At 37.2% G+C, this 24,514-nt stretch overlaps 1 protein-coding gene across 4 annotated transcripts in view; it reads right to left on the reverse strand.

Annotated features, from left to right (window-relative positions):
• STK3 (serine/threonine kinase 3) overlaps positions 1–24,514 on the reverse strand; it is a 362,105-nt gene that overhangs the window by 237,852 nt on the left and 99,739 nt on the right. For all 4 annotated transcript variants that reach the window (XM_036995747.2, XM_036995746.2, XM_036995748.2 and 1 more), the window contains 2 exons: positions 1,648–1,812; positions 975–1,142 (listed from right to left, as the gene is read on the reverse strand). In XM_036995747.2, coding sequence (XP_036851642.1) covers positions 975–1,142; positions 1,648–1,812 — 333 coding nt within the window. The remainder of the gene's footprint in view (positions 1–974; positions 1,143–1,647; positions 1,813–24,514) is intronic.

Raw genomic sequence — 24,514 nt, forward strand, 5'->3', positions numbered from 1 at the left:
AAACATATAAAGATGTTCCAGGCAGAGAAAGACAAATACATGATTTCACTTATTTGTGCACTATAAATAAAAAGCAAAACAGAATGAACAAAACAGCCTAGACTCACAGACACTGAGAAGGGACTAGTGGTTACCATGGAGGAGCGGTTGAGGTGGGTGGGTGGAAAGGGTGAGGGGATAACGGGGCACAAAATCTTTCAATCATAATGTAGGTTGGTCACAGGGATAATAGTACAGCATGGAAAACACAGCCAATGATTCTATAACATTTTTCTGTGTTGACAGTAGCTGTACTAGTTGGGAGGAGGATTTAATAATACGGGTAACTGTTGAACCACTGTATTGTATATTTTAAACTAATATGAGATTGTATATCAATGATACTTCAATTTTTAAAAAGATACAAAGAAAAAAAGAAACATGACGTTCAAAAAAGAAATGCAATTTTCTCACTAAGCATTAACTAAAAAAACAAGATTCATTTGTTTACAGATACATAATAATATCAGAAATCAAGATATTTTTTAAGTATTAGCCTCAGATAAGAGAAGAAAAAGGGGAGAAATAAAAACCACAGAAAGGTAGAATTTGCAGGGTGGGTAGAAAAGTAAGAACTGATTTCTTCCAACACCTCTAATGCCACATTGAGAATACAATGAATTGAAGAATGTACTGGATTTTACCAACCCTTTCTTGTATTGAAATGCAAGGGAAAAATTTACAGGTATATTTTGGGGGCAAGAAAATAGTGACTATAGAGAAAAATACAGCCTTTACCTTTTTTCCACAATTAAGGACGTCGAGGTAGAGAAGTTAACAGTTTACTGATCTTTGACAGATAATTTTACTATTTTTTACATAGAACCTAAATTCAATCAACTTATTTAATTTACTTTATATTTACTTAGACTGACATTATAAAACTGCAACACTTATATAACATTGACATTTTTAACAAACTATCATTTTCTTACCCTCATCGGATGTATATCAGCATAAGGAGGTTTTCCTTCAGCCATTTCTATAGAAGTAATGCCAAGGGACCAGATGTCAGCCACACAGTTATAGCCTATTTCTTGAATTACCTCAGGAGCCATCCAAAAGGGAGTTCCTATCACAGTATTGCGTTTTGCCATGGTGTCCTGCAAAAACATCACATAGACATAAGTACTCTAACAAAAACACAAAGGAAATCTGCCAACATATTCTTTATATATATGAAACCCTCAAATACTACAAATTATAACTGAAATTGGCTATTTTCCTAAAATTTCAACTAGTTATAATGTGACATATTAAGGAATTGTCAATTACAAATGATTAAGAGTCCATAAGTAACTTATCTCTACTACCTTCATTAAGACAATAATTGAACAGTACTGTAACAATAAAGACTACACAGAAATGAACCAATGTAGCTTTTTTAGAATATTTAAGCATTTTGATGACAACATATATTTTCATATTCATTCAATGTCTCTTAAACTGTAAGTAAAATAAGAAATGATACTCAAATTATGGCTCCTTCTGCTCAAGAACAATGAAGTTAGGCATTTCTTTTCATAACCTCCCAAAATGTTATAAAAGTTCAGTCAAAATAACACCTGGACATCTAGGTCAAAGTGTTTCCAAAATTATTACACTTACTGTTAACTGACCAGCCACTCCAAAATCTGCCAATTTTGCATGCCCTTCTGTATTGAGGAGAATATTTCCAGCTTTTATATCTCTGTGTATTTTTCTCATGAAGTGTAAATACTCTAGTCCTTTCAAAGTAGATTTAAGAATAGTTGCAATTTCATCTTCTGTTAACTGTAAAGAAATATTTTAAAAACTACATTGAAATACCACATTAGATAAACTCATAAGAGAGTACTAATAACAACAACTGCTTCCTAATGACCATGGAACCTCTAGGAAAAGGCTAAAAGGTAAAGAACTGAGAGCCTCTGCACAAATATTCTTTGTCACTCTTAACTACACACTTTAGTGTTGAAAGAAAATGTCATCAAATTTCTCTTTTCTTTAAAATTACTGTCATTCCTAAAGCACATAACATATTCCAAGAATCCATATGACCCTAAGAAACCACTATTTCCCACATCTTCCAACACTGAGGTAGCAGTGTTACAGCTACCGGTCCTGAAAGTAAATTCAGACACTCTTTCCTTTAAGGCCTCCAATTCTTGATGGAAATGAAAAACAAGTTTTACATAAAGGAAAGGAAACAAGGAAGGGTGGCTTGCCAAGTCTCCTACATGAAGCACTTACACCATATCACTCCTCCTGCCTCCAGCCAGGTCATTTCTAACCCACACAAGACCTGGTCTCTGACTCTAAAAATGAGAACTCAAAACTGAGTATGTCAGAGGAAGACTTGGGAAATGGAAATACAAACAAAGGCTATCAGGGAAGAAAGAGGGGAATGGGGAAGAAAAGAAGGCCAAGGAGAGGAAGGGAGAGAAAGGAAACATTCTTAGTAGTTGTAGCAACTGAGACAGTATTATATGTACCACACAGTATGCTAAGAGTTCTCCCTGCATTATCTTATTTATCGTTATGACAACCCTATATGGTTGACTCTGTTATTATCACCATTTGACAAATAAGAATTTTATTGCATAAAGGTTCAGAACTTTCTTCTGGTCACATACAAGTAATATGGAACCAAGAGAGTCCTGTCTGATGATCATCAATGTTTTTAACCACAATGCTGTATACTTCCTTTCTTGACAAACCTTGTTCAAGTGCAACCTATGAGAGTCTCTATTTTTATTGAAAACATCCTCTTAGTTTTTAATACATCTAAGTGATTGTATCAAAAGCTCAGAAAAATAAAGCCTATTTCTCACTATAAACACAACCAGCAAATATAATTCAAATAAATAAGTTGAAGAAAGGGGAAATCTCAATTTATACAAAGATAAATTGAAAGGGGGAAAAAAGGAAGAAAAAAAAATCAAATGCCCAATAGTGGGAAAATAGGAAGATAGAGTAGAAATTTAAAATGTAAAAATATAAAGACCATGTAGAATGTGAAAAACTACTGGAAAAAGCTTGCTTCCACCACCACCAAGCCCATAGTGTTTTATGCCTCATTAAGAAACAATTTAGGGGACAACTGGATATTCACATGCAAAAATATCAAGTTGGACTCCTATCTCACACCAGATATAAAAACTTATTCAAAATGGATCACAACTTAAACATGAGTTAAAGCCATAAAATTATTAGAAGAAAACACAGCGGTTTCTTGACCTTGGGTTTGGCAATGAATCATTAGATATGACATCAAAAGTACAAACAACAAGAGAAAAAACTGATAATTTGACTTCATCAAAATTTAAAACTTTTGTGCATTAAGCGACATTATGAGAAAGTAAAAAACAACCAATAGAATAGGAGAAGATATTTGCAAATCATACACCTGATAAAAGTCTAATATCCAGAGTACATAAAGAACTCTTCCAACTCAACAACAAAAAGACAAATGGCCACACCTTAAAAGATAGTTGTTCAACACCATCATCATTAGTCATTAGGAAATACAAACCAAGACCACAATGAGGCAGCACCCACTAGGACGGCTATAATAAAGAAATAGAAAACAACAGTGTTGGAAAGGGTGTGAAGACACGAGAACTCTCATACCAGCCAGCAACGGTACAGCTGCTATGGAAAATAATATTTCATTCCTCAAAAAGTTAAACATAGAATTGCCATATGATCCAGTAATTCTACTCCTAGGTATATACTCAAAAGAACTGAAAACTGGTATTCAAACAGATATATGTATATGAATGTTCATAGCAATACTATGCACAGTGGCCAAAAGATTGAAAAAGCCCAACTATCAACAGATGAATGGATAAACAAATTTTATACATATATACACATATACATCATAATATAATATAATATACTGTGTGTGTGTATATATATACACACACATACATGTGGTAGATTATTATTCAGCCATAAAAACAATAAAATACTAACACATGTATAATGCAGATGGACCTTAAAAACATGCTACGTGAAAGAAGCCAGACAAAAAAGGGCACATATTATATGATTCCATATATAAGAAATATTCAAAATAGGCAAATCTGTAGAGAAAGAAAGCAGACTGGTGGTTACCAGTGGCTGAGGGGAGAAGAGAAATGGGGGGAACCTGCTTAATGGAATGGAGTGATAAAAGTATTTGGAACTAGACAGAGGAGGAGGTTACACAACAGTGTGCATATACTAATACCATTAAAATGTTCACTTAAAAAGTTAATTTTATGTTAAGTGATTTTACTTCAATTAAAAAAAAAACCTGACCATGTTAAAGTTTCTAAGCAAACCTGAAGATGGTTCACTTTTCTATATAACATCAATATATAATGTCATAAATGTAGTAATTTAATTATGTAGTAATGTATTTATGTACTAATACATATGTAGTAATCTTGAATAACATGTTGGCTTTGGATAAATTTACTTTCTTCATCAAAACAAACAAACAAACAAACAACCTGGACTTCCTTCCTCTAACCTCTAAAGTGGCAACTTCTTCTAATCCTTTCCAAATTAAAAGACCCTAAAACTACTCTAAGCCGTCTCTCAATCTTACAGTCCTCAGTGGTAATCTCAGAAGCTTGATTACTTGATAAATCCACTCATGTAAAGATACCTGATCCAGAACACCATCTACTCATTCAATAAATATTTATCAGGCAGCAAAAACATGCCAGGAATTACACTAGTTCTTGAGGATACAACAGTAAATAACATGAGAAGCGTCCTTGCTCTTATATTCTACAGGTGAAGGAGAAACTTGATAGTTTGATAGAAAACAGGGTAACAAGAAAATGTCAGTGGTGATTTTCTTTCTCAGACAGAGAGCTACTGATAGAGAATGACTAAAAAAGGCTCTTTGAAGTAAGCAACAAAGGCCAGAGGGATATTTTTGCTGAGGTCTGAATGACATAAGTGAGCCAACCATGTGACTAGCTATCTGGGAACACAACATTCCACATAAAGGAAACAAACAACAAAAACACCACGATTCAAGAAAAACCTCCCACATTTGAGTTCGAGAAAGAAGTCTGAAGTTTAGTGAGTCAGGAGGAGACGGGTTCCAGATGAGATTTGAGATACAGGCAAGGGCCAATCATGTCAACCTCCACAGGCCACAGGTAAGGGGTCCTTCCAGGAACTTACTGGCACTGTGCTCTATAGCTTCCCTATCCAATACAGTAGCTTTCAAACATTTAAAATATGACTAAACCAAACCGAGATATGCTATAAATGTAAAATATGCACTGAAGTTCAACACTCAGTATAAGAAAGAGAATGTAAATGATCTAATTAATTATTTCAAGTTTTTTCACTTTTAAATATTTATATATATTCTTATAAAATTGGTTAATGTTTAATATACTGATAACTAAAATTATTGCTAGATATGTTACTTAACAGTAAAATGCAGATGTTACATATTAATATATTTAATAAACTATTATAGTTAACTTCAGATTAAAGATGGCAGCGTGAGAGGAGAGACAGAGGCTTACTCCTAAAACTAGATACGATTAGAAAATTTAATTGGCGAAACAAATCCTGAGAGAGCAACAGGAAAGAGGACAGTGTCAGACTGCACATACTTGGAGAAAAGAGCAGTCCTCAGTGAACAGGGTAACATAACAGAGCTGTAGCTCCATGGGATCTGAGCCCCTCCCACACCCCAGCTCACCGGCAGGAGGAAAACAAATGGAGCAGGGAGGGAGTGGAAGGCTTGGGACTGCTGAACACCTAGCTCCGGATATCTGTGCTGGGAGCACAAACCTACATTTCATGGTGTTTTCATGAGACTCGCATGACTACCGGGTTGGAAAGTTAATACAGGCTGAGTTCCTGGGGAGACTGGGATTCCGGCTACTTGTGGAAAGCAGGGATCCATATCTGGCTGCTCCAGAAAAAAAACTTACACCTGTGTGCCCGGCCCACTGGCTCAGGCAGTGGAGACAGGCACAGCAGCCAGGAGGCGGGGAACAGCTCTTTCTTACCCCCAGGCACCAGTACTGCTCCCCTGCGACCCCTGACATTGCGTCAGGGGCTCAGCAGCTCCAGAATAGAGCTTCTGGACACTAGAGGGCACCATTTACAAACACGAATCGCCAAAGGAACCTTGTCAATAGTAAAATTGTTAATACAACTCCCCAGAAAGATTTAAATGATATGGACCTCATGACTCTTCCTGAAATGGAGTTCAAAATAAAAATAATCAACATCCTAATGGAGGAAAGACATCCAAGAACTCAGGAATGAATTCAGGTCAGAGATCCAATCGTTAAAGAGCACCATGGAGTGTATTAAAAGCAGGTTGGATACGGTGGAGGAGCCAATAAATGAAATAGAAACTAGAGAAGAGGAATACAAAGCAGCTGAGGCAGAGAGAGAAAACAGGGTCTCTAAAAATGAACGAATATTGAGAGAACTGTGTGATCAATCCAAGCGGAACATTATTCGCATTATAGGGATACCAGAAGAAGAAGAGAGAGAAAAAGGGACAGAAAGTGTCTTTGAGGAGGTAGTTGCTGAAAACTTCCCCAATCTGGGGAAGGGGATAGTCTCTCAGGCCATGGAGATCCACAGATCCCCCTACACAAGGGATCCAAGGAAGACAACAGCAAGACACATAGTAATTAAAATGGGAAAGATCAAGGATAAGGACAGACTGTTAAAAGCAGCCAGAGGCAGAAATAGGATCACATACAAAGGAAAGCCCATCAGACTAACAAAAGACATCACAGCAGAAACCTTACAGGCCAGAAGAGAGTGGCATGATGTATTTAATGCCACTGGCATGATGTATTAATGCCATGAAGCAGAAGGGCCTGGAACCAAGATTACTTTATCTGGTGAGAATATCATTTAAATTTGAAGGAGGGATTAAACAATTTCCACATAAGCAAAAGCTGAGAGAGTTTACCTCCCATAAACCATCTCTGCAGTCTATTTTGGAGGGACTGCTATAGGTGGAAGTATTCCTAGGGCTGGATAGCTGTCACCAGAGGTAGTAAAATCAAAGTAGGGAGGGTGGACCAGCTGATTGCTAGGCAAATGCAAAATTAAATTGACTATCCCCAAAGCGAATCAAGGGATAGAGAAAAAGTATAGAATCTGATACCTAATATATAAAGAATGAAGGAGGAAGAAAAAGGAGGAGAAATAGAAAAGAACCTTTAGATTGTGTTTGTAACAGCATACTAAGTGAGTTAAGTTACACTCTTAGATAGTAAGGAAAGTAACCTGGAACCTTTGGTAACCACGAATCTAAAGCCTGAAATGGCAAAAAGTACATACCTATCAATAATCACCCTAAATGTAAATGGTCTGAATGCACCAATCAAAAGACACTGAGTCACTGAATGGATAAAAACAAGACTCATGTATACGGTGCTTACAAGAGACTCACCTCAATCCCAAAGACATGCACAGACTAAAAGTCAAGGGATGGAAAAAGATATTTCATGCAAACAATAGGGAGAAAAAAGCAGGAGTTGCAGTACTAGTATCAGACAAAATAGACTTCAAAACAAATAAAGTAACAAGAGATAAAGAAGGACATTACATAATGATAAAGGGCTCAGTCCAACAAGAGGATACAACCATTATAAATATATATGCACCTAACAGAGGAGCACCAGCATATGTGAAACAAATATTAACAGAACTATAGGAGGAAATAGACTGCAATGCATACATTTTAGGGGACTTCAACACACCATTCACTACAAAGGACAGATCCACCAGACAGAAAATAAGTAAGGACACAGAGACACTGAACAACACACTAGAACAGATGGACCTAATAGACATCTATAGAACTCTACACCCAAAAGCAACAGGATACACATTCTTCTCAAGTGCACATGGAACATTCTCCAGAATAGTCCACACAATAGGCCACAAAAAGAGCCACAGTAAATTCAAAAAGATTGAAATCCTACCAACCAACTTTTCAGACCACAAAGGTATAAAACTAGAAATAAACTGTAGCAAGAAAGAAAAAAGGTTCACAAACACATGGAGGCTTAACAACACACTTCTAAATAGTCAATGGATCAACGACCAAATTAAAATGGAGATACAGCAATATATGGAAATAAATGACAACAATACAAACCCCAACTGCAGTGGGACGCAGCAAAAGCAGTCTTAAGAGGAAAGTATATAGCAATCCAGGCATGTTTAAAGAAGGAAGAACAAACCCAAATGAATAGTCTAACGTCACAGTTATCAAAACTGGAAAAAGAAGAACAAATGAGGCCTAAAGTCAGCAGAAGGAGGGACAAAATAAAGATCAGAGAAGAAATAAATAAAATTGAGAAGAATAAAACAATAGCAAAAATCAATGAAACCAAGAGCTGGTTCTTTGAGAAAATAAACAAAATAAATAAGCCTCTAGCCAGACTTAATAAGAGAAAAAGAGAATCAACACACATCAACAGAATCAGAAATGAGAAAGGAAACATCGTGACGGACCCAACAGAAATACAAAGAATTATTTGAGACTACTATGAAAACCTATATGCTAACAAGCTGGAAAACCTAGAAGAAATGGACAACGTCCTAGAAAAATACAACCTTCCAAGACTGACCAAGGAAGAAACACAAAATCTAAAGAAAACAATTAGCAGCAAAGAAACTGAAGCGGTAATCAAAAAACTACCCAACAAAAAAACCCCGGGCCAGATGGATTTACCCTGGAATTTTATCAGACATACAGAGAAGATATAATACCCATACTCCTTAAAGTTTTCCAAAAAATAGAAGAGGAGGGAATACTCCAAAACTCATTCTATGAAGCCAACATCACGCTAATACCAAAGCCAGGCAAAGACCCCACCAAAAAAGAAAATTACAGACCAATATCCCTGATGAACGTAGATGCAAAAATACTCAATAAAATATTAGCAAACCGAATTCAAAAATATATCAAAAGGATCATATACCACGACCAAGTAGGATTCATCCCAGGATGCAAGGATAGTACAACATTTGAAAATCTATCAACATCATCCACCACATCAACAAAAAGAAAGACAAAAAACACATGATCATCTCCATAGATGCTGAAAAAGCATTGGACAAAATTCAACATCCATTCATGATAAAAACTCTCAGCAAAATGGGTATAGAGGGCAAATATCTCAACATAATAAGGGCCATATATAATAAACCCACAGCCAACATCATACTGAACAGCGAGAAGCTGAAAGCTTTTCCTCTGAGATTGGGAACAAGACAGGGATGCCCACTCTACCCACTGTTATTCAACATAGTACTGGAGGTCCTAGACATGGCAATCAGACAAAACAAAGAAATACAAGGAATCCAGATTGGTAAAGAAGAAGTCAAACTGTCACTATTTGCAGATGACAGGATATTGTACATAAAAAACCCTAAAGACTCCACTCCAAAACTACTAGAACTGATATCAGAATACAGCAAAGTTGCAGGATACAAAATAAACACACAGAAATCTGTGGCTTTCCTATACACTAACAATGAACTAGCAGAGAGAGAAATCAGGAAAACAATTCCATTCACAATTGCATCAAAAAGAATAAAATACCTAGGAATAAACCTAACCAAGGAAGTGAAAGACCTATACCCTGAAAACTATAAGACACTCTTAAGAGAAGTTAAAGAGGACACTAACAAATGGAAACTCATCCCATGCTCTTGGCTAGGAAGAATTAATATCGTCAAAATGGCTATCCTGCCCAAAGCAATATACAGATTTGATGCAATCCCTATGAAACTACCAGCAACATTCTTCAATGAACTGGAACAAATAGTTCAAAAATTCATATGGAAACACCAAAGACCCCAAATAGCCAAAGCAATCCTGAGAAAGAAGAATAAAGTGGCGGGGATCTCACTCCCCTACTTCAAGCTCTACTACAAAGCCACAGTAATCAAGACAATTTGGTACTGGCACAAGAACAGAGCCACAGACCAGTGGAACAGATTAGAGACTCCAGACATTAACCCAAACACATATGGTCAATTAATATTCAATAAAGGAGCCATGGACATACAATGGGTCTCTTCAACAGATGGTGCTGGCAGAACTGGACAGCTACATGAAAGAGAATGAAACTGGATCACTGTCTAACCCCATACACAAAAGTAAATTCAAAATGGATCAAAGACCTGAATGTAAGTCATGAAACCATAAAACTCTTAGAAAAAAACATAGGCAAAAATCACTTCGATGTGAACATTAGCGACTTCTTAATGAATATATCTCCCCGGGCAAGGAAAACAAAAGCAAAAATGAACAAGTGGGACTATATCAAGCTGAAAAGCTTCTGTACAGCAAAGGACACCATTAATAGAACGAAAAGGTACCCTACAGTATGGGAGAATATATTCATAAATGACAGATCCGATAAAGGCTTGACATCCAAAATATATAAAGAGCTCACACTCCTCAACAAACAAAAAGCAAATAATCCAATTAAAAAATGGGCAGACAATTCACAAATAAAAAAGTGGAGAACAGACAGTTCTCCAATGAAGAAACTCAGATGGCCAACAGGCACATGAAAAGATGCTCCACATCGCTAGTTATCAGAGAAATGCAAATTAAAACCACAATGAGATATCACCTCACACCAGTAAGGATGGCCACCATCCAAAAGACAAACAGCAATAAATGCTGGCGAGGTTGCGGAGAAAGGGGAACCCTCCTACACTGCTGGTGGGAATGTAAACTAGTTCAACCATTGTGGAAAGCAATATGGAGGTTCCTCAAAATGCTCAAAATAGACTTACCATTTGACCCAGGAATTCCACTTCTAGGAACTTATCCCAAGGATGCAGCACTCCAGTTTGAAAAAGACAGATGCACCCCTATGTTTATCACAGTACTATTTACAATAGCCAAGAAATGGAAGCAACCTAAGTGTCCATCAGTAGATGAATGGATAAAGAAGATGTGGTACATATACACATGGAATATTATCCAGCCATAAGAAGAAAACAAATTCTACCATTTGCAGCAACATGGATGGAGCTAGAGGGTATTATGCTCAGTGAAATAAGCGAAGCGGAGAAAAACAAATACCAAATGATTTCACTCATCTGTGGAGTATAAGAACAAAAGAAAAACTGAAGGAACAAAACAGCAGCAGAATCACAGAATGCAAGAATGGACTAACAGTTACCAAAGGGAAAGAGACTGGGGAGAATGGGAGGGTAGGGAGGGATAAGGGAGGGTAAGAAGAAAGAGGGTATTATGATTAGCATGTATAATGTGGGGGGTGGGGAAAAGGGGAGGGCTTTGCAACACAGAGAAGACAAGTAGTGATTCTACAACATCTTACTATGCTGATGGACAGTGACTGTAATGGGGTTTGTGGGGGGGACTTGGGGTAGGGGAGAGCCTAGTAAACCTAAGGAAAAATTAAAAAAATAAAAATAAAATAAATAAATAAATAAATAAGTAAATAAAAGTTAACTTCAACCTTACTTTTTACTTTTCAAAAAAATGGTGCTACTAGGAAATGTATACTTACATATGTGGCTCATTTTATGTTTCTACAGAGAACACAGCACTAAGAAAAGGCCCACAAGAGCAGAGATCTTTGTTCACTGATGTACCCACAGTGCTTACAGCCATGCCTGGCAGAGAGTTAGCACTTGATAAATAATCAATGAATGAATACAGACTTGTAGTTAAGAAAGAAAATATCACATCTGATGTTCTCAGTCTTTCTAAATCAGCGGTTTACAGCCAAGACAGGGGAGTGGGAGGCAGAAGTGTTATGTAGGGCCTCCAACCACATTACCACTGTTGGTATGCAAGACGGTGGTGCTATCATATGTTTTATGGGTTTTCTACCCTCTCCCCATTACCACTCCTGGTGTAAGGATTAAAGAGCTTGGGGTGTTATAGATGCAGGAGTCCATAAAACTGAACCATGTTTAATTACTTCAATACTGACCTTTTCACAGTTACCTAGACTTCAATTTTTATCCTCTTAACATTCCAACTATTTCCAACCAATGAATCATTACTTCTTCATTAACTCTTTCTTTTCTCTTGCTCCTGTATCCTATATTTCAGAGCTATGCTGGAGAAAGTTCAAAACAGATTAGCTATACTTCAGGATCTCAGGATCTGTCTGATTTCGATGCTGTAAAGCATTTGCCGCTAGATAAATCCACAGCAAGACTGAAGGAAGATTTGCCAGAGATATTATACTGATTCATGAATTGTCCAGCTTTGCTGGATAATTTTAAAGGTTCATTCAAACTATGTCTAAAATACAGTAACAAAAGATCTTCATAGTTTTCTCTTAACAACTAAATAAATTCACACTAATTTAGACATCCATTTTTTATTTTTTCAACAAATATCTACTTCACTGGCCCTCTCATACAGATTGGATTCTGTTGGAGGTGCTAGGTATTACAATGGTGAAGGAATTGATAGAGAGGTATAATGTTGTCTTAAATTTTTATATTACTTTACAGTTACAAATTATTCTTTATGTGAGTCTCACAACAATTCAATTAAGTAAACAGAAACACACTATTGCCCCTTTATTAAATGAGAAAACATACTGAGAAAAATTAAGTGGTGTGTCAAATGTCACAGCAGTACTAAGTGGAAAAACCTACATGTCTTCTGGCTCTATAGTCTACACTCCTTCTATCACACTGCTGCCAGATGCTACAACATGGATGTATGAATTGGCCTAAATATATGAAAACAGGGAGTTGCAAGAACTGTTCCAAGGGTGATATTCAAAAGATCTGACTATCAGTAAAGGCAATGTCTACTCAAAACAGCTGCCAAACCATCCAAACAGCTGCAGGGGGTTAACAACAGTAAGACTATATACCAGCCATAAACAAGCAGAAAAACTGAGTATCAGCCCTGAGTATCAGGTAAGAGTGCTGCCTCACTGCAGCATTCAAATTTCAATTATTTTAAATGGTATGCCAGTCAAACAAAGCAAGTATACCTGTTAACATAACTCTGCAAGTAGGTAGGCTCACCTGGCCTGAAAAGTAATCATAACTAGCTAAGGATATTATATGTGGTTTTATGAGTATTTTATTGAAAATAGATGCTTAATTCCACTAAAACAAACACACAAATCAATGACTTAAACATTTTTAAAATATTTCAATAAAAATATGTGAAAATCAAAGTAAGTATTAAATCAGTAGGAATAGTTTCTAACCAAAAAAGCAAACAAAGAATTATGAGAACTCAGTAACTTTGTCTACATAAAAACTATAAGCTAGAAAAGTTAGGAAAAAAATTCACAACAAATACAGTAAGATATTTAGTGTACAGAACTGTTTAAAACATAAAGAGATCACATAAATCCCTCAGGAAAAAACAAGATAAGTAAATAGGCAAAAAAAAGAAAAATGAACAGACAATTCACAAATTTAGAGCTGGTTAACATAGATGGAAAATATTAAATTGTATTAATTAACAGAAAAAGCAAATTAAAATAATTAGGTATGACTATAAAATTATTCCACATGGGTCACAATGTTGCTGAGGATAACAGCACATGTATGACAGACAGGAAGAGTATAAACCATCTGTAATAGTGATCTAAGAATGCAGAAGTATTTGTCAAAAAGCCCTCGATAACATTCACTCACTGAAAAAAACATTTTATTGAGCACCTGCTCTCCACTGGTTTTTTTATGTTTTTTTTTACCAACAACAGAAATTTATTTCCCAGAGTTCTGGAGGCTGCAAGTCAGTGATCATGGTGCCAGCATGGTCAGGTTCAAGTGAAAGTCCTCTTCCAGATTTCAGACAGCTGACTTTTGTGTCCTCACATGGCAGAAAGAGAGTTCATTAGTTCTCTGGCCTTTTCTTCATTTTTTTTTTATTAAGGTATCATTGATATACAATCTTATGCTCAGGTTTCACATGAGCAACTCTGTGCTCTCCACTGATTTTTAAAAATTCTCTAACATATCCCTATGGGGTTCCAACTGAGCATAAAAACAGACTTAAAAAGTCACCAACTATTATACAAAGCACTTTCAAAGTGAACTAAATGACACTGGAGAGTTAATTAATTAGTGAAGAAAAAGTGGCTTTACAACTAGGCTTTGAATAAGAAAAGTAGTTCACCAAAGGAAAGATTAGCAATAGAGAAAAAGATGGCAGAGTAAGAAGGCAAGGCAGAAACCTCCTCCCACACACACACCAAAGAAGCAACTACAGCAAATATAACTAAATCTGAAAATGACCTGAGACTGCAGAACAGACCAGTTACAACTAGCAAACAAGAGAAAACCACACAGAAAAGGTAAAGTGGCAGATAAAGACCACACAGAAAAAGGTATCAAATGGCCCCAAGCCAGTCCCCCATCCTAGCCCACAGGTGGGAGAAGGAGAAACTGAGCAGAGAGGGGACAGGCACTCAGAACCTCTGCATACTGGGCCCTGCAGATCTATTCTGGGAACAAGAGTCCACATTGCATTGGGTTCTGGTGATTGGCAGGGTTGGACACTAAGGACAGTCAGAACTTTCTGGGAAGATGAAACTCCAGCCTCTTGTGGAGGACAGGCATACTTCTCCCGTACCAATGACATGCAAAACAGAGGCAGCAGTCTGAAAGACTTGACAGCAGCAGGAGGGGTGCCAGAGTAGCAAGGGTTAGACAGAGCTCTATGCAGGAGAAAGGGCAGGTAGACAATACCTTCCCAGCCCTCCCTCCACCCAACAGGTCAGGCACTTTCAAGAGCCACAGATACTCCATCCCCCTTACTGATGTCTTAGCCCCAAGGCACTTCCATGTGCACAGCTGTTCCACCAGCCCACTCAGCAGAGCAGCATCAGACTTTGCTGCCTGGCAGGCAAAAAGAGGCATTTCCAGCTGTCCAGGCCCAGTCTCAGCCCAATTAGCAAGGTGCCTGCAGGAGTCAGTTCCAAGCACTCCCTCCTGTGGCAGGGCTGGGGTGGAGGATGGGGAGGGTGGCCAAGCCCCATGCTGTGCACCTCATGCAACTCACTGCTGCTGCAGCTATATGACCATGAGCCCTGCCACCGCAAGCCCGTGTCCTGTCACCATGCTGCTCATTGTACCTGATGCTGGCCCTAGAGCCACACTACAGAAAGCCCTGCCACACTACAGGACAGCCCCACCATCACTACAGGGCAGGCAGAAGATGACCCCACTGAACAATCCCAACAGAAACCACTGTTCTAATGACAAAGGGCCGGCTGAGGCAAATGCTGGCCTCAGCAGACTGATGAACCACTACCAGCAGACAGGCAGGAAAGTGGCCTGCCCATGACCCAAAACAGTAACTAGGGCTCCACCACAAAGGAGCAACAGACACTAGAAAGAGTCTTGACCTCTGGGTATCACAGGATGCCTTCTGCCTAAAGCCATTACCTTCTACACCAGGAACCATAGCAGATCTATCTAATACAAAGGAAGAAACACAGAAACCCTGACAAAATGAGGAGATGAAGGAATATGTTCCAAACAAAACTACAGGGTAAGACACACGAGAGCTAAATGAAGTGGAGATCACCGATCTTCTTGATATGGATTTAAAAGTAACACTCATAAATACACTTACTGATTGGAAAAATAATGAAGATCTCAGAGAGCACTTCAACAAAAGAGAGAAGAGCTGAAAAAAAGCCACTTGGAGCTTAAGAATACAGTAAAACTGAAATGAAATTTACAATGGAGGGAATGACTAGCAGATTGCTGCAAGTAGACAATCACCGAGATGGAATTAGAGAACAGGAACACAAGGAAGCTGAGGAACACAGAGAAAAAAGAATCCTGAGAAATAAGAGAATGCTGTAAGAGCTGTGTGACAACTCCAAAAGAAACAATATTCACATAGTAGGGGGACCCAGAAGGAGGAGAGACATTCAAAGGGATAGAACGTCTCTTTGAGGAAATAATTGTTGAAAACTTCTCCCAATTTGGGAAAGGAAATAGACACTCAGGTCATAGAAGTACAGAGAGTCCCTAACAAAAGGAACTCAAGGAATACAACACCAAAACTTATAATAATTAAAATGACAAAAGATTAAGGATAAGGAGAGAATTTTGAAAGCTGCCAGAGAGAGAAAAAAGCTTACTTATAAAGGAAACTCCATCAGGCTATCAGCAGATTTCTCAACAGAAACTTTACAGACCACAAGGGAGTGGCATGAAATAGTTAATGTACTGAAACAGAAGGGCCTTCAACCAAGAATCCTCTACCAAGCAAGATTATCATTCAAATTTGAAAGTGTGATTAAACATTTCCCAGTTAAACAAAAGCTCAAGGAATTTATAAGCATTAAACCAGCATCACAAGATATGTTAAAGGGACTTGTATAGATGAAAATATTCCTAAAACTAAAGTTTTCACCAGTGAAAATAAACCCACGTTAAAGGTAGTAGACCAATTACTCACAAAGCAATTACAAAATTAAAACAAAAGTAGCAAAAATCAACAGTACACAAAATCAGTCAATGGATATACAAAAAGTACAGATTATAACATCTAATTCACAAAGTGTAGAGGAGGAAGAAGAAAAACTAAGTAATTTTATAGTTTGAAATAGAGGAATCATCAAGGCTATAATACAGACTGTAATTTAATATTGAATTAAATATAATTTAATTTAATATAATACAGACTGTAGTTTAACACAGACTGTAATTAAGTTCTGTTTTCTCTTTGAACCTTATGATAACCATAAACCTAAAGCCTGTAATAGATACACAAAAATTTAAAAAGAGAACTCCAATCACAACACTAAAGAAAACCATTAAATAACAAGGGAAGAGTAAAGAGAGGAAGAAAGGACCAGAGAAGAAATAAAAAAAACAACCAGAAAAATTAATCAATAAATACATACCCAAGACTAATTACATTTAATGTAAATGGACTGAATGAACCAATCAAAAGACATAGAGTGGCAAAATGGATAAAGAAACAAGACCCATCTATATGCTGTCTACAAGACTCATTACAGACGTAGAGACATAAATAGACCAAAAATAAAGGGATGGAAAAAGATATTTCATGCAAATAATAGGGAGAAAAAGGCAGGAGTAAGCAGTACTTGGATAAAATAGACTTCAAAACAAAGAAAGGAACAAGAGACAAAGGACATTACATAATGATAAAGGGATCAGTCCAGCAAGAGGATGTAACAATTATAAACGTCTACGCACCCAACATAAGAGCACTTATTTATGTAAAACAAGTACTAACAGAATTAAAGGGGGGCATAGACTACAACTCATTCATTTTTGGGGACTTTAATGTGCCACTTACACCAGTGGACAGATCAAAAAGAAAACAAATGAGGAAACAATGCATTGAATAACACATTAGATCACATGGACTTAACAGATATCTACAGAGCATTGCACCCAAAAGCAGCAGGACAACACACATTTTTCTCAATTGTACCTGGAACGTTCTCTAGAACAGACCAAACACCATACCACAAAAAGAGCCTCAATAATTCAAAAAGACTGAAATTGTATCAAGCAACTTCTCAGACCAAAATGGTATAAAACTAGAAATAAATTACCCAAAGAAAATAAAAAGGCTACAAATATGTACAGGCTGAACAACATGCTTCTAAATAATCAATGGATCAATGAACAAATTAAAATAGAAACTAAGCTGTACAGGGAGACAAATGAAAACAAAACACAACAGTCCAAAATTTGTGGGATGCTGCAAAAGCAGTTCTAAGAAGGAAGTATACATAACAATACAGCCTACTTCAAGAAACAAAAAAAATCCCAAAAAACAGTCTAAACTCATAATTAAAGAAACTAAAAGAAGAATAACAAATGAATCCCAAAGTTAGTAGGAGGGACATAAAAAAGAGCAGAGCAGAAATAGAGAATAATAAAACTATAGAAAAAATCAAGGAAAACAAGAACTGGTTCTTTGAGAAGATAAACAAAGTAGATAAACCCCCAGCCAGACAATCCAAGAAAAAAAGAGAGTACACAAATAAAATCAGAAACAAAAAAGGAATGTCAAAATGGCTACGACAGAAATGCAAAGAATTATTAGAGAATTCTATGAAAAATAATATGCCAATAAATTGGACAAACTAGAAGAAATGGACAAATTCCTAGAAAAGTACAACCTTCTAAGACTGACCCAGGATGAAAGAAGATCTGCACACACCAATTACCAGCAATGAAACGGCACTGAAAATCAAAAACATTCCCAAACAAACAAAACTCACATACCAGATGGCTTCACAGCTGAATTCCACCAAACATTTAAAGAGCTAATACCCATCCTTTTAAACTTTTGGGAAAAAAGTAGAAGATGAAGGAATACATCCAAATTCATTCTATTAGGCCAGCATCATTCTACTACCAAAACCAGACAGACACAACAACAACAAAAAAATTTAGACCAATATCCCTGATGAACATACATGCAAAAAACCTCAAAAAGTATTAGCAAACCACATTCAAAAATATATGAAAAGGATCACCCACAGGGACCAAGTGGGATTTATTCCAGGGATGCAAGGATGGTACAATATTTGTAAGTCAGTGAACTTCATATACCACATCAACAAAAAGGATAAAACCCTTATGATCTTCTCAATATACACTGAAAAAGCATTTGACAAAATTCAACATCCATTCATGATAAAAAGTCTCTCAACAAAATTGGTATAGAGGGTACATACATTAACATTACATATAAAGGCCATATAAAACAAACCCATAGCTAACATCATACTTAAAGGTGAAAAGCTGAAAGCTTTTCCTCTAAGATCAAGAACAATACAAGGATGTCCACTCTCACCACTTCTATTCAACATAGTACTGGAGGTCCTAGCAATGACAATCAGACAAAATAAAGAAATAAAAGGCATTCAGATTGGCAAGAAAGAAGTTAAACTATCATTATCTGCAGATGATCTGATATTACACATAGAAAACCTTAACGAATCCACCAAAAAGCTATTAGAACTAATAACTGGAGTCAGCAAAGCTGCAGGATACAAAGTTAAAACACAGAATCTGTTGCATTCCTATACACTAACAAGAAATCAGCAGAAAGAGAAATCAGGAAAACAATTCCATTAACAGTTGCATCAAAAATAATAAAATACCTAGTAATAAACCTAACCAAGGAGGTGAAAGACCTGTGCTCTTGAAACTATAAGACACTCATGAGAGAAAATAAAGACACCAATAAATGGAAATTACCCTGTGACTCATGGATAGGAAAAATTAATATTGTCAAAATGGCCATCCTGCCCAAAGCAATTTACAGATTCAATGCAATCCCTATCAAAATATGAGCACTTTTCAATAATTTAGAATAACAATTTAGAACAAGTAATTCTAAAATTCACATGAAACTACAAAAGACCCTGAATAGTTAAAGCAAATCTGAGAAAGAAGAACAAAGCTGGGGGTATTATAATCCCTGACTTCAAGTAAATTATAAAGCCACAGTAATCAAGACAATTTGGTACTGGCACAAGGGCAGATCCATTCATCAGTGGAACAGAACAGAGAGCCCAGATATAAACCCACACATATCTAGCCAATTAATATGTGATAAAGGAGCCAAATACACATCATGCAGAAAAGACAGCTTCTTCAATAACTGGTGTTGGGAAAACCGGACAGCTACATGCAAAAGAATGAAATTGGATTACTGTCTAACTCCATGCACAAAAGTAAACTAGAAAAGGATCAAAGACCTAAATGTAAGACATGAAACCATTAAACTCTTAGAAGAAAATAAATGCAAAAACCTTTAAACATAAGCATGAGCAGTTTTTCCTGGACACATCTCCTCGAGCAAGGGAAAAAAAATTTTAAAAAAACAAAAAAAAAAGTGGGACTACATCAAACTAAAAAGCTTCTGTAACAGCAAAGGACACCATCAGCAGAACAAAAGGCAACCTACAGTATGGAGAATATTATTTGTAAATGATTTACCTGACAAGGTGCTACCATCAAAAATATACAAAGAGCTCAAACACCTCAAAACCAAAAAAAAAACAAACACAAACAACTCAAACAAAAAATGGGCAGAGGTCCTGAACAAACATTTCTCCAAAGAAGAAATATAAATGGCCAAGAGGCACATGAAAAGATACTCCGTATCACTAATCATCAGAGAAATGCAAATCAAAACTACAATGAGATATCACCTCACACCACTTAGAATGGCCACTATTCAAAAGGCAAGAAACAACTGTTGGTGAGGATGTGGAGAAATGGGAATCCTCCTACACTGTTAGTGGGAATGTTAATTGGTGTTAACTTCTGTGTAAAACAGTATAGAGATTCCTGAGAAACTAAAAATAGAAATACTACTTCCAGGAATTAACCCAAAGAAAACAAAATCCCTGACTAGAAATAATATGTGTACCCCTATGTTTATTTAACTATCTTAACAAACTTCATTTACATAAAAAAATACAGCCTATTACCAAAAGTGGCTAGATTTCTCTTTGGTAACAGAGAGGACTTTGTCTCCCCATTACTATACAAAACTTAAAGTGGGAGGAGAAGCCAAAACAGCAGCATGAGTAGGGCAGCGGAAATCTCCTCCCAAAACCATATATATTTTTGAAAATACAACAAATACAACTATTCCTAAAAGAGAAACCAGAAGATACAGTACAACAGCCATGGTACATCTACACCTGTGAGAACCCAGCACCTCATGAAGGGGGTAAGATACAAGCCGCAACCTGGTGGGACCCAAATGCGCCCCCAACCCCAGCTCCCCGGTGGGAGGAGAGGAGTTGGAGCGGGGAGGGAGTAGGAGCCCAGGACTGCTAAATACAAAGCCCTAGTCATCCAAACCAGGAGAGCAGAGACACAGTGTGTGGTGTGCTGGATACTAGGGAACTGAAGAGTAAAACCTGCAAGTGGGTACCCGCAGCCAGAGACCTTGGAATAAAAGAAAAGCTACTGCTTTTTGAAAGTCTTAAAGGGACAGGAGCCTCACAGCTGAACAGAAGTGTCACAGCACACACAACCCAGCAGCGGCGAATCACGGGGAACTACAGGTGACTAAACCCCCTGGGTGGCACAGCAGCTCTGAGGCCCCTCATGGTGAAAAACAGCCTCCCATCCATTACCCCTCTGGCGCGCCCACCATAGAGAACTAGCAGCTTTAGACCAGCCACACCCACAGCAGCCACACAGAGAGACTCCGTCGGTACACAGCTACCCAACACAAGCAGCTAGGGGTCGTCATTCTCACAGGAGAGGAAGGCGATGAGCAAGCGGGAAGGGAGTTTGTTCTCCCAGCTAAAACACATGCCAACTGCAAACGACTACCTTTATCGCCATGAAAAGGCAGAAGAATTTGATCCAGACCAGAATAACCCAGACATCCCCTGAGAGGGAACGTGGGGAAATAGATTTAATCAATCTTCCTGAAAAAGAATTCAAAATAAAGCTCATAACCATGCTGATGGAGCTGCAGAGAAAAATGCAAGAGCTAACGGATAAAGTTGGGAGAGAGAATACAGAAATAAAACAATCTCTGGAAGGACTTAAAAGCAGAATGGACGAGATGCAAGAGGCTGGTAATGGAATAGAAATCAGAGAACAGGAATGCAGAGAACCTGATGCAGAGAGAGATAAAAGGATATCCAGGAATGAAACAATATTAAGACAACTGTGTGACCAATCCAAATGGAACAATATCCGCATTATAAGGGCACAAGAAGAAGAAGAAAGAGAAAAAGGGATAGAAGATGTCTTTGAAGAAATAATTGCTGAAAACTTCCAAAAATTGGGGGAGGAAATAAGTCACTCAGACCATGGAAGCACACAAAACTCTCAACAGAAGGAACCCAAGGAAGACAACACCAAGACACATAATAACTAAAATGGCAAAGATCAAGGACAAGGACAGAGTATTAAAGGCAGCCAGAGAGAGAAAAAAGGTCACCTACAAAGGAAAACCTATCAGGCTATCATCAGACTTCTCAACAGAAACATTATAGGCCGGAAGAGAATGGCATGATTTATGTAATGTAATGAAACAGAAAGGCCTTGAATGAAGAATACTATATTCAGCATAATTATCATTTAAATATGAAGGAGGGATAAAACAATTCCCAGACAAACAAAAGTTGAGGGGATTTGCCTCCCACAAACCACCTGCACAGGATATTTTAAAGGGAGTGCTCTAGATGGAAGCACTCCTAAGGCTAAACAGATGTTACCAGAGAAAATAAAATCACAGCAAAGAAAGCAGACGAACCAAACAGCAACTAAAGGCAAAAAATAAATCAACTACCCACAAAAGCAGTCAAAGAAACACAAAAGAGCACAAAACAAAACACCTAACATATAAAGAATGGAGGAGGAGGATTAAGAAGGGAGAGAAATAAAGATTCATCAGACTGTGTTTAAAATAGCTCAATAAGCTAGTTCAGTTAGACAGTAAGATGGTAAAGAAGATAACCTTGAACCTTTGGTAACTATGAATCTAAAGCCTGCAATGGCAGTAAGTACATATCTTTCAATAATCACGCTAAATGAAAATGGACTGAATGCACCAATCAAAAGACACATAGTAACAGAATGGATGAAAAAGCAAGACCCATCTATATGCTGCTTACAAGAGACTCACCTCAAACCCAAAGACATACACAGACTAATAGTCAAGGGATAGAAAAAGATATTTCATGCAAACAACATGGAGAAAAAGCAGGTGTTTCAGTACTAGTATCAGGCAAAAATAGACTTCAAAACAAAGAAAGTAACAAGAGATAAAGGACATTACATAATGACAAAGGGGTCAGTCCAACAAGAGGCTATAACCATTGTAAATACAGGAGCGCCAATATATGTGAAACAAATATAACAGAATTAAAGGAGGAAATAGAATGTAATTCATTCATTTTAGGAAACTTCAAAACACCACTCACTTCAAAGGATAGATCCACCAGACAGAAAATACGTAAGGACACAGAGGCACTGAACCACACATGAGAACAGAATGACCTAATAGACATCCATAGAACTCTACACCCAAAAGCAGCAGGATACACATTCTTCTCAAGTGCACATGGAACATTCTCCAGAATAGACCACATAGTAGGCCACAAAAAAAGCCTCAGTAAATTCAAAGAGACTAAAATTCTACCAACCAACTTCTCAGACCACAAAGGTATAAAACTAGAAAACAATTGTACAAAGAAAGGAAAAAGGCTCACAAACACATGGATGCTTAACAACATGCTCCTACATAATCAATGGATCAACGAACAAATTAAAATAGAGATCAAGCAATATATGGAAAGAAATGACAACAACACAAAGCTCCAACTTCTGTGGAACGCAGCGAAAGCAGTTTTAAGAGGAAAGCATATACCAATCCAGGCATACTTAAAGAAGAGCAATCCTAAATGAATAGTCTAAAGTCACAATTACTGAAATTGGAAAAAGAACAACAAATGAGGCCTAATGTCAGAAGAAGGAGGAACATAATAAAGATCAGAGAAGAAATGAATAAAATTGAGAAGAGTAAAACAATAGAAAAAAATCAATGAAACCAAAATAAACAAACTAGATAAGCCTCTAGCCAGACTTATTAAGAGAAAAAAGAGAATCAACACACATCAACAGAATCAGAAATGAGAAAGGAAAAATCATGACAGACCCCACAGAAATACAAAGAATTATTAGAGACTACTATGAAAATCTATATGCTAACAAGCTGGAAAACCCAGAAGAAATGGACAACTTCCTAGAAAAATACAACCTTCCAAGACTGACCAAGGATGAAACAGAAAATCTAAACAGACCAATTACCAGCAACAATATTGAAGCAGTAATCAAAAAGTACCCAAGAGCAAAACCCCGGGCCAGATGGATTTACCGAGGAATTTTATCAGACATACAGAGAAGACATAATACCCATTCTCCTTAAATTTTTACAAAAAATACAAGAGGAGGGAATACTCTCAAACTCATTCTATGAAGCCAACATCACCCTAATACCAAAACCAGGCAAAGACCCCACCAAAAAAGAAAATTACAGACCAATATCCCTGATGAACATAGACGCAAAAAAATTCAACAAAATAGTAGCAAACCGAATTCAAAAATACATCCAGAGGATCATATACCATGACCAAGTCGGATTCATCCCAGGGATGCAAGGATGGTACAACATTCGAAAATGCATCAACATCATCTACCACATAAACTAAAAGAAGGACAAAAATCACATGATCATCTCCATAGACACTGAAAAATGATTTGACAAAACTCAACATCCATTCCTGATAAAAACTCTCAACAAAATGGGTACAGAGAACAAGTACCTCAACATAATAAAGGCCATATATAATAAACCCACAGCCAACATCATACTGAACAGCGAGAAGCTGAAAGCTTTTCCTCTAAGATTGGGAACAAGACAGGGATGCCCACTCTACCCACTGTTATTCAACATAGTACTAGAGAT

The sequence above is a fragment of the Manis javanica genome, chromosome 2, assembly GCF_040802235.1.
Source record: "Manis javanica isolate MJ-LG chromosome 2, MJ_LKY, whole genome shotgun sequence".
NCBI lineage: Eukaryota > Metazoa > Chordata > Mammalia > Pholidota > Manidae > Manis > Manis javanica.